The sequence below is a fragment of the Rhea americana genome, unplaced genomic scaffold (assembly GCF_003343005.1).
Source record: "Rhea americana isolate MKP2758 unplaced genomic scaffold, rheAme1 scaffold_441, whole genome shotgun sequence".
In the NCBI taxonomy this organism is placed as follows: Eukaryota; Metazoa; Chordata; class Aves; order Rheiformes; family Rheidae; genus Rhea; species Rhea americana.
The window spans coordinates 15,721-25,870 of record NW_028186581.1 but is presented as its reverse complement, the minus strand read 5'-3'; the positions used below and the strand labels follow the sequence as shown (position 1 = coordinate 25,870).

At 55.4% G+C, this 10,150-nt stretch overlaps 1 protein-coding gene and 1 long non-coding RNA gene across 3 annotated transcripts in view; both read left to right on the top strand.

Annotated features, from left to right (window-relative positions):
- The window catches only part of LOC146589637 (uncharacterized), an 8,870-nt gene extending 8,029 nt beyond the window's left edge, over positions 1–841 (top strand). The window contains exon 3 of the long non-coding RNA XR_014897135.1: positions 686–841. This is a non-coding gene — a long non-coding RNA (uncharacterized LOC146589637). The remainder of the gene's footprint in view (positions 1–685) is intronic.
- A 2,378-nt stretch (positions 842–3,219) lies between these two features.
- GINS2 (GINS complex subunit 2) lies at positions 3,220–9,523 on the top strand. 2 transcript variants are annotated; one of them, XM_085315901.1, is made up of 6 exons: positions 3,220–3,447; positions 3,974–4,088; positions 5,156–5,255; positions 6,354–6,480; positions 6,886–7,012; positions 8,973–9,523. In XM_085315901.1, the coding sequence occupies exons 1-5, from the start codon at positions 3,358–3,360 to the stop codon at positions 7,009–7,011; spliced, it is 558 nt and encodes a 185-aa protein (XP_085172027.1). In that variant the 5' UTR covers positions 3,220–3,357; the 3' UTR covers position 7,012; positions 8,973–9,523. The 2 variants fall into 2 exon arrangements, with proteins under 2 accessions (XP_085172027.1, XP_085172026.1); XM_085315900.1 differs by lacking the exon at positions 8,973–9,523 and having other exon boundaries at positions 6,886–8,230.
- Positions 9,524–10,150: the final 627 nt, after the last annotated feature.

Sequence of the window (10,150 nt, the reverse complement as noted above, 5' to 3'; positions counted from 1 at the left end):
CCGGCAAAGCAGGGCTTTTCTCTTGATTAAAAAGCAGATTAAAGCTATCTGCTCGGCGGTGGGGCGAGGTCTGGGTGTTTACCAGCCACCGCGAGCCCGGGGCTGCGCCTCCGCCGCGGCTCCTTGCCCCAGCCCGGCCGCGGCGGTTCTCCGGCGGCTGCTACGGGGTTGAGCGCCTCCCTCGCCCCGGGCTCCCGCTGCCCGGCCGGGCCGTCCCGGGCCGTCCCGGGCGGCCAGCAGAAAGGCCGGCTCTTTCCCCGCGGAGGCTTCGCCCGGCGCCGAGGCCGCGTCTCCTCTTTCGGGAGAGGGCACTCTTGAGACGCGCCAGCTGCCGGCTCCGGCGCCCAGCGCGCTCCCGGCTCCGGCTCCCTTTGGCCCGGCTCTGCCCGGCCCCGGGGGGCCGCAGCAGCCAGACCCGCCTGGGTTGCAGCCGGGCYGGGGAGCTGCCGGCCGCRGGAGYGCGGCGAAGCCGAGMGCGYGGGCAGCGGCTCGGGTGGCGGGAGCCTTTGGTCTGCTGCGGGTTCGGGCGGTTTCCGGAGCGGTTTCGTGCCCCGGGAGCGTCCCCGTCGCTGCGCCGGGACTCGCTCAGCCGTGAGCACCCGGGGCGGGATTTTCCTCCGCGGCGGGGCGCGATGCAGCCGGCTCGGTGTATAACCAGCGCTCGCGTGCCTCCTCCCTTCCCCAGGCCTGAAGACGTGCGTGAGCGGCGGGAGCGGCGGGCGGCAGGCGGCGGGCGGCGAGAAGCGCCTGCGGGTCCCCGCCATCGTCGTCACGCCGCCCACCCCGACGGGCACCGCGCTGGCGCGGGAACCCCGGCGAGCCGGCGGGCAGCCGCCGCGCGGCGGGCGCTGAGCGCCGCGCCGGGCCCCGGCCCGCGACCAGCCCCGCGGGACCGCGTGTTCCCGCGAGCCGCCGGGATCGTCCGGGACGACGAAGCCCCGGGAGCACGGCGATGCCGCGGGCGGCACGGCAAAACGGCGGCGTTCCCCGAAAGCGACCAGGCGCCTTTCCCGGGGGCCGTTTCCAAGCAGGTTGTGACATTGCTGACTCTTTTTTTTTGTTTGTTTGTTTTTTCCCCTCTTCTTTTCTAAAAACATTGCACAGGGGTTTCCACTCTTTGGCAGCCAATAAAGTGCTCAGCACCRCCCCGGCCCATCCGGGTTTGACCCCTCCGGCTCCCTTTGGCTTTCACCTCCACCTATATAAATATTTTAAAGAGAAGGTGGCTGTAGCAAGCTAGAGGACAAAAGCTCTCTTCACCCGGGCGAAGACGCTGCCGGCAGCTTTTGCGAGCTTTTTCTTGCTGCTTGTTTTCCCCTACGAGGAGCACCCACGATTTTAAGCGGCCCTGCAAAACGGACTCGGCGCGGAGCAAGGCGGGGAGCAGCATCCCCAGCACCGCCGGGGCCGAGCACCCGGCCGAGCCCGGCGCCCCGCGAGCCCCGGCCGYGTCTCCCGGCGAGGCGGGGGCGATGCTCCCGGCAGAGAGGCTTCGCCGGGAGCCTACGGGAAAGGGGAGGGAGGAAGAGTGTGAAAACAGATGGAAATTTAATTTTTTAATGACAGCAGCAGATGGCAAAAGACACAAAAGTGTATTCACACCGTGTCAGAGCCATTTATAGAGCGCCTGGCACAGCCGTAACGCATCCCGGGAGGACGGCGGGTGTCGCTCCCCGGGGGGACCGAAGCTCCGGTTTCGGTGGGGGGGGGACACCCCTGCCTCTCCGCAGGCCCCCGGGGGCGGCCGGATCCGGCAGGGCCGGGCGACGGAGCCAAGCATCCAGGAGACCTGTCACTGCTAATAAGGCTCGGAGGGTTTCCGTTTCCATGGCGACCCGGCAGCCATTCCGGGCTGGCAGTGCCCGGAATCACGGTCCCAGCCCGCCCCATCCATCTTTCCCTCCGGCGTCTCCCGCTTTCTCCGCAAGAGCCAGGGGAAGGGACGAGAACTGAGCCAGGGAGAGGCAGGAGCAAACCCCCGCGGAGACGCTCCGAAAGGGGTTGTTTGCGGCCACCATCGCATCACCGGTCACATCGGGGCAGAGGTGGCCAACCCTCCTCCTCCCCTCCAAAAAAAAAGCAGCAGCCTYCACCCCATGAATCCGTGCCCTGCCCTCCACCAGGCCTTGCCAGGTGTGAGTTGAGGTGGTCTGGTGGCATAGGAGCCCAGTGGATAGACAGACGGAGGATAAAACACCCGAGGTGGCCGGATGGATGGTGGGTATGGGTGGGTGTCTGGTCCAACGGCACGGATGGGTGGATGCGGGCCGGTGGACAGGTTGGTGGAGCCAGGATGGATGGATGGATGGAGCCGCACGTGCGTGTGCGGATGAGCAGATAGACAGGAGAAGGAGGGCAGACTGCTGGTGCAAGGCATGGGTGGGAAGACAGGATGGATGAAGGAGGACGGGCTGACGAATGGAGGAAACGGATGGCTGATGGCTGGTACAAGAGCATGGGCAGCTGCACAGGGACGGAGGGACGGATGGACGGATGGGTGGATGGATGGACTGATGGATGGATGGATTGATGGATTGATGGTTAGATGGCGCATGGCTGGGAAGGGATGAACGGATGGATGGATGGTTAGATGAATAGCTGGTTGGACGACACACAGATGGGAAGGGATGGGCAGATGGGTGGAGGGGTGGCTGGACGGCCATGGGGATGGACAACTACCCCTGCTCCAGGCCCCGGCAGATGGAGGGACGCCTGGATGGGGCGGGATAGCCGGCGACAGAGGAGGGCCGGAGGGCCTACGGCTGACACTGGCCCACGCGCATGGCCTGCTCGGGGGACAGGGGCGCTGGAGATGCCCCACGGTGCCCCAGGGTGCCCCAGGGTGCCCCATGGGCGCCCCCAACCCCGGGGCCCCTCTGCCGGGCGCCGCCCTCCCCGCCGCCAGGGGGCGGCAGCGGCGCGCAGCGCGCATGCGCAGGGCAGGTGCGTTGGGCGMGTGCCACGGCCCCTTCGGCCCCCTGGCAACAAGTGCTGGGAGCTGATTGGCCAAGACTGTCCACGCCAAGCAACGCCGGCCGTCCTTCCGCCTGGCCGCAACACTAGCCAGTCACAGAGCAGAACATCAGCAGGAGAGCCAATCAGAAATGGCAGAGCCCTACTAACCAATGAGCGGTCCAYGGCTCTCTGGGAGAGCCAATCAGARTGCTCCAAGCTGCCCGAACACCCGCCCCGAAGCTGGGACCGCGAAAATGAGTGCGGCGGCGGGAAAATGGGGCACTGTGGGAGGGGTTTCGCCGCCGTTCAGCCAATGGGGAGGCCGGGCCGGGCCGGGCCGCGCGGCGGGTTCGGGTCCGGGTCCGGGTCCGGTGCCGTTGGGGTCCGCCCGGGTGTCGCGCCATGGAGCCGGCCGAGGCGGAGTTCCTGGCCGAGAAGGAGCTGGTGACGATCGTGCCCAACTTCAGCCTGGACCGGATCCACCTCATCGGGGTGGGCTGGGGCGGATATGGCGGGGGGAAAGGGCTGAGGTGGGGCAAGATGGCGGGGGCAGGGCGTGAGGTGGGGCAAGATGGCGGGGGCAGGGCCTGAGGTGGGGCAAAATGGCGGGGGCAGGGCCGCTGGGGCAGCAGGGTCGGGGCAGAGGCAGCTCCTCCCCACCCAGTGGTTGGGGGGGGCAGGCAGGGCTGTGCACCTCTGGATACGCCTTGGGTATTGGGCCTGTGGGGTCACATTGTGGTGATAAACATAGTTTCTAGCTCTAAGTTTTGTGAAACACCATGAAAAAGAAAATGCACTGGAAATGTTAGTTATTACTCYGCAAAGAAAAGGAGCCAGAATCTGTGAGCAAGAATTATGAGAMGCAAGAGGCAATGCTGATGCTATTTGACTTGGGCTTTTCAAAATCCCCTGAAAATTCATACTCTTTTGAAATGGCTGAGGCCAGTTTAGCAGATAAGTATTGCAGTATCCTAGCCATTGCTAGCTGTCTTATTCTCATCTTAAATTGCTCTTCCAGGGAGATCTAGGTCCTTTCAATCCTGGTTTGCCAGTGGAAGTACCTGTCTGGTTGGCTATTAATCTGAAGCAGAGACAAAAATGTCGTCTGATACCTCCAGAATGGATGGATGTTGGTAAGCGCAGCAGCTTAAACTCAGGCCTGCCTCAGCCCTGGGCTTAAGTGGTTCCAAAAGAAGCACAAAATAAAGACATAYAGTCTTTGCCCTTTAGTGGGAAGCRTAAGTCAACAAATACAAAGTAACTTTGAGAGAAGGAGCTAATGTTCCATCACTGGAAAATTTTATATTTACCAGAAATGTAATCTTCCAACTCAAGCTAGGTGTTCAACTTCTGCTTCCTTGATTAGGAGGAAGAACAAGGATTAGATTTCATTCCTGGCTCTGCCACTTACCTTCAGTGTGCTGCTTCCTTGCTCTGTGCCCTTTCTGGCCAGAGATAGAGTGAGCAACACTTGCATTGCTGCAAGACTTGTTTGTAAAGAGCTTTGGGGACCTTGGATGACATTCTGTGAAGGGAGTGACTTTGGAGAGCATGTATGTGTTTTAATGACTTGTTCATTCACTCCATGAAGCTCTTTTCCTTGAAGGCATGACAAATCAAAGGTCTTCTCACTCTAAAAAGCAAGAATCATGGTCCCCTCCTTTTCATAATCTTAAGGAAAACTCAGGAAGAAAAGTAAATACTAATGAAACTGCAGTGAGAGAAAGAGCTGCATCAAGCATCCCTACTATATTCAGTCAAAAGGACAAAAATCAGTGGAAGTGTTTTGTGGGTAAAGGAACCCCTCTCCCAACTCCTGATCAGTGCAGTGATCAAGCGGCTGTGGATTTAGCCTCCTAGACTGGCACGCAGAGAGCTGTTTTGCAATGCTTGTCAGCATCCGTGTGTGTTGATGGGCATCTTTTCTCCCTAGGGAGTTGAGAGCTGCTATGGCAATGCTGATGCTAGACAACAGAACAGACATTAGCTGTTAGGGTTGTTTTGCTTCCTTGTAGAAGCCTTTTTCTGTCTGTATATTGATTCCAACTGGTGTAAACTTTGGTGTGTAGTTGATCTTCCTGAAATAGGACATACAGAAATAGTTGGTCTTACAGAAAGAGTGTGTGTGTTTTGCTGGGGAAGATCATGTCTGGAGTATTGAAGATCTGGCAAAAGTTGAYCATTTGTGGTTATGTTTCAGAAAAACTGGAGGAAATCCGGGACCAGGAACGTAAAGAGGACACCTTCACTCCGATGCCCAGTCCCTATTATATGGAACTCACAAAGCTGCTATTAAACTAGTAAGTAGGAAATGTAACAGTTTCCGCCTGAGTTAATGCTTGCATAGACAATTCTTCAAGCTTTCGTTGGCAGTAACCCCAGAGGCCTGTGGGAAAGTGAGAGTTAATGGAGGTTTATTTCACAGTGTGCCAAGATCTTGTTGCAGCAGTTTTCTCATGGTAACTTTGCATTTCAGTAACTTGGGATTGCTTGTTCTACGGCCTGATAATTGGGGCTGTGCTGCTTTACTGAGCAGGAGCTAAGCATTGAGGCCTTGGGTATCTGCAGCACATTCCATGGCTGCAATCTGTTCAGCAGCCTAACCCCTCCAGGCGTCTTTCTTGGCTCTCCTTCAGGAGGAAAGCTCTTCTTTCCTCAGCCTGAGAAGCAGGAGATCAGGAATATTGTGAGTCTAAACTCGTGCCTGCTGAGGCATTTCACTTGTAAAATGTGCTGGCTGGTATTTTTCTAAGCACAGATTCTTCTGACTGTAAGCCCTTGATTACAGTGCAGTGGTCATTTAAGCACTGGCTTTTCCTCTGGAGATGGCGCTCTTGGCGTGCAGCTCCTTTCCACATGCTAGAATAACCCTGGCAGTTCTGTCCATGTGAATTGATCTTATCTCTTGAGGTCCTTATGGCAGTGCTGAATTGCCTTAATGGGAGGATGTGACACAACTTGTACAGTCCTTTCAACTTAATGCTCTCTGATAGAGCTGTGAGAGCAGAGGTCTGAACTCTGGCTCTAATCACAGTTGAGCCCTTTGCATTCCCTGGCTGAGTGCGACTTTGGCCAGGTTATTGGCCCTCCTTGTACCTCGTACCAGCTGGGCAATTAAAGAGCAGAAGGATTGTAGTGAGAACCAGATGCTGCATCAGAGCTGAGAATTCCTGGGTAAATAAACTATCCCAAAAATCCCAGCAGAAGTACCAGGCTRGATTTTAATGTTGAGTGTTGCTTTTTTTTCTTTTTTTCTTTTTTTTCCTTTTCCCTTTTTTTTTATATAGCAAACTGCTCTGCTTATGCCTTAGAGGGTTGAAAAGCTGCCAGCATTGCTTATGCCAGTGACATAATGTACGAGTCCCTTGCAGCCTGTTCTGATCTGCTCTTCCCTCTAGTGCCTCAGACAACATCCCAAAAGCCGATGAGATTCGGACGCTCGTTAAGGATACCTGGGACACTCGGATAGCCAAACTGCGGCTGTCTGCGGACAGCTTCGTCAAACAGCAGGAGGCCCATGCCAAGGTATGGTAGGGACGCTTGGAGAGGTTTGTTAGCTCTGTCCTGGGAGTGTTCCAGATGCCATGTGATTGTGTGGGCTTGTGACTGATTAGAGCTGCTCATGAAAATGCCAGTTGGGGCATGTTTTTCCTGGGCTATGGGCTTGTCAGTTGGGAACGAAAGCCATATGCTGAAACCTCTCTCTGCAGCTCCCCACGCGTTATGAAAATAGTGCTCTCGTTGGTCATATGCTTCTCTTGGCCAGGGGTGGCAGCTGGGCCAGTCCCTTGGGGTGTCACTGGAGGAAGAGCGTGTGCCTCTGCTGCAAAGCTGCTTTCTGATTTCCTTGTTCTCCGCTGCAGTAGGGGCTGTAGTGCTATTTCCCCAGATTCTGCTATTTTCTTTTCCTTTTTTTTTTTTTTTTTTTAGCTGGATAACTTAACCTTGATGGAAATCAACACAATTGGGACTTTCCTTACTCAAGCCTTAGATCACATGTACAAGCTCCGGACCAACCTTCAACCTGGCGAGAATGCCCACTCTCAGGATTTCTGAGGTATTTTCCAACCTTGGCCTCAAATCTCCCAAGAGAGGGCTCTGCCGCTCAGCCAGTATTCTGGGGTTCATTAATCTGGCCAGCCTCACCTCCCCGTAGAGATCTGAAACAACAGGCGTCTCGTCTCTTATCAGCTGTGTACAGCTCCTTCTTGGCGGTGCTTGCACTGAGGCAGGAGTTCCCCCTCCGYTTGTGCACAGGCCGTTGAAGGTGAAGGCAGCCTTGTGGCTAAATGTGAGTCACTCCAGAGCTGCCACTAGCACAGGGGCATTCCCTGTGCGGTAGCTCTTGAGCTCCGCTCAGTCACGCACCTCCTGAGCAGTGCAGACGATGGTCCCTGGCAGGACTCTCCCCGCTTCGGTGCGGCTGTTGCTCCAAGACGAATCAGCTGTGGCAGCTCAGCACTGCTGAGAGTCCTTGCTGTTAACACATTCCGGCCTTTTTGGATGGAGCTTGCGTTCKGTTTCTGGCTGGTGTCACAGCAGCRTGGATGGTGAATGTTTCTTGTTGTGTCAGTCTTTTCCCCTGTGCCCAGTTTGACAGAAGCTCTGGCTGTTGGCTGCAGCAGCTGACCCAGTCAGCTAGCTTCACCTTCAGGCAAAGCGCGCTGCGCTCTCCCTGGCTCAGTGCCGAGCAGGTGTTAGCGAGCGCTGCTGTGTGGCACGGCGCTCCCCCCAGGCTACTGTTGATCTCAGTCATGTTGCAGCGCTGTAGGTTTTTTCTCTCTTAGAAATGCTGCGTGTGTGTGTGTATGAAGGGCGCTCTCCCTCTTTGCAGAGGTTTGCCTCTGTCTTTGGTTCAGAGACTGCTTCTGCCAGAGATCTGCTTAGATACAGGTGGTAGCTTGCCAGCACTAGACTGCTGTCTAATGATGTCAGGCAGATACCTCTGCTCTGGAGAGTGTGGGTGTACTTCATAGAGAGAACTTCTGAGGGCAGCACAGGCCACACACTGGCTTGAAAGCAATAAATTTAAAGATAGTGCTTCACCATGAATTTTCTCAGAGCCTTAGAACAAGGAAGATGTGCCAGCAATGAGAGGTGTCTGGGATTCTGCTGGGGAGACAGGCTGGGAAGCAGATCCATCTGCTGCTTGGAGAAGGACAAAAGGAAATATCTTTGCCTCTCCAAAGCCAGGCTGTTCTATATTATTTTACATCTGACTTCTTATCTGAAACTGTGTATAAAAATAAATAAATAAATAAACCCCCAAATTGCAGCTGAGTGAACTATATCAAATTAGTCCTTGTGTTTCGTCACATGCTGTCTATCAAGTGTACATGGGTTAAACAATGCTTGGAAAAACACACACCTCTCCTCCCTTGGCTCTGATCCCRTTCCCCTGAGGCAAACCAACAGACAAGGGCAGGATCCTTGCCTACGTCAAGCTCGGTTGCAGCAGATGTAATTATTACGGGTGTGTGGGGGGGGAAATGCCAGATGTAACTGCACGCGAGCAGCGCCTGCTCGCCGGCCAGCAGAAAGCTGCGAGCAGCGCCCTTCCCCGAGCATCTGGGCCAGCAGCTCTGCCGCTGAGCAGCTGAAGCGCGAGCTCTCGCCCGCCATCTGTGCCCTGCCTGCCTGGCCCGCGTACGGGCGGCCGCGGCCGGGGCGGGAGCGAAGCGCTGTGACACCGTGGCGGAGGTACGCGCRGGCTGGGGGGCTGGCGTGACGCCCTCCTCCGTGCTGGGGGACGAGGCACGGGCCGTGCCTTGCGCAAGCTACTCTGCTGGGGTGCAGGACTGCTTTTCCAGCACTGGTGGGGGGGAGAAAGAATCCTTTGCCATGATTTAGGAAGATTTTATTTTTTTGGATGTTTTCAGAAATTACAGCAATATATTCATAAATACCTAATTACTACATTCAACAAATAATATATTACATTACAATTAATTCAAACAAGTACACTTAGAACAGGTTTAGTTTTTTTTTTTTCTTTTTCGTTTTGTTTTCTTTCACAGCATCTAAACTGCCCCCCAGCAGGCCCTGGCTTTCCTGCCCCCTCCTGGCCTTGCCATGCTCAGGTTTATCTGCTCTAGCAATCCTGCACAGGTACGTACAAATAAACACAACCAGTCAGCACGGCCCAGGGCGAGYGAGTACTTCTGAGAAACCACAAGCATCGAGTCAAAAACTTGATTATGGGCCTGCGGGGCTGTTCCGGGGGCTGGGGCTGGGGGGAAATCACCTCAGCAGCCCCGGGATGGGAATTGCTATGAAGCAAGCTCCAGCCTGTTGCCACCGTGGGCCATGGTGCTGGTCACTGGTGGCAAGGGGATGTTCGCTGCTGGTTTTCCATCCCCAGCCTCCCCCCTCCCCCCCCAGCACCCGGGAAAGGAAAAAGCGAGTCAAGCATAAAGTCTGTTTTTCCTGTGTTAAAAATTCATTGTGAAGTCTTGAGTTGGCAGCTACTAGGCCAGAGGCTGGCTATGCAATTGGGATTTAAAAAAAGATTAAACTAATTTCTGTCACAAGGGCATTTTGCTTTTTAATCTTGCACAGCTTTTTTGGTAAAGCCAATGGGAGGCTGGGGGGGCTGGGGGGGGGGGGATTAATGCTTTCTTTGCAAGTGCAACAAGGGAATTTAAAGCAGAAAGCAGAGGTCACCTTTTCCTGTAGACGTGAGCCTGTCTCGTGGCAAAAAAAAAAAATAAATAATTTTTTTTAAAAAAAAAAAAAACAAACCTCCCCTGGGAGTTCAAGCACGCACCGATTAGCAAAGAAAGAAGTGACTAAAAATGGCACTGTGCGGCTCCTGCCGGCTGTGTTTTGAGGCAGAGCTGCCTAATTTACTAACAACTGCGCCAGCTTTCCCTGCTGTCAGTCATGCAGCATCGAGGAGCCTGAGCCGCAGATGCTAAATTCGATTCTGCCGCTGCAGCACCRGCCCCCGGCTGCTGCCAGCGCAACGGGGCTTTTGCTGGGCTTGCCTCCTTTTTATTTTATGTATTTATTTTTGCAGCTTGGCATTGCCCCTCGGGCAGGAAGGGGAAGGGGGGGGCACAGTCGAGGTGCTGAGGCCAGACAGGTTAGCTGGGTGCTTTTGCCCTGTAATTATGATCATCAGCCTCAGCGCTGCCTCCTAGGAGCCCTGAAAACACAGCGTGTGGCTCACTGGCCTGGCTCTTTTTTTTTTTTT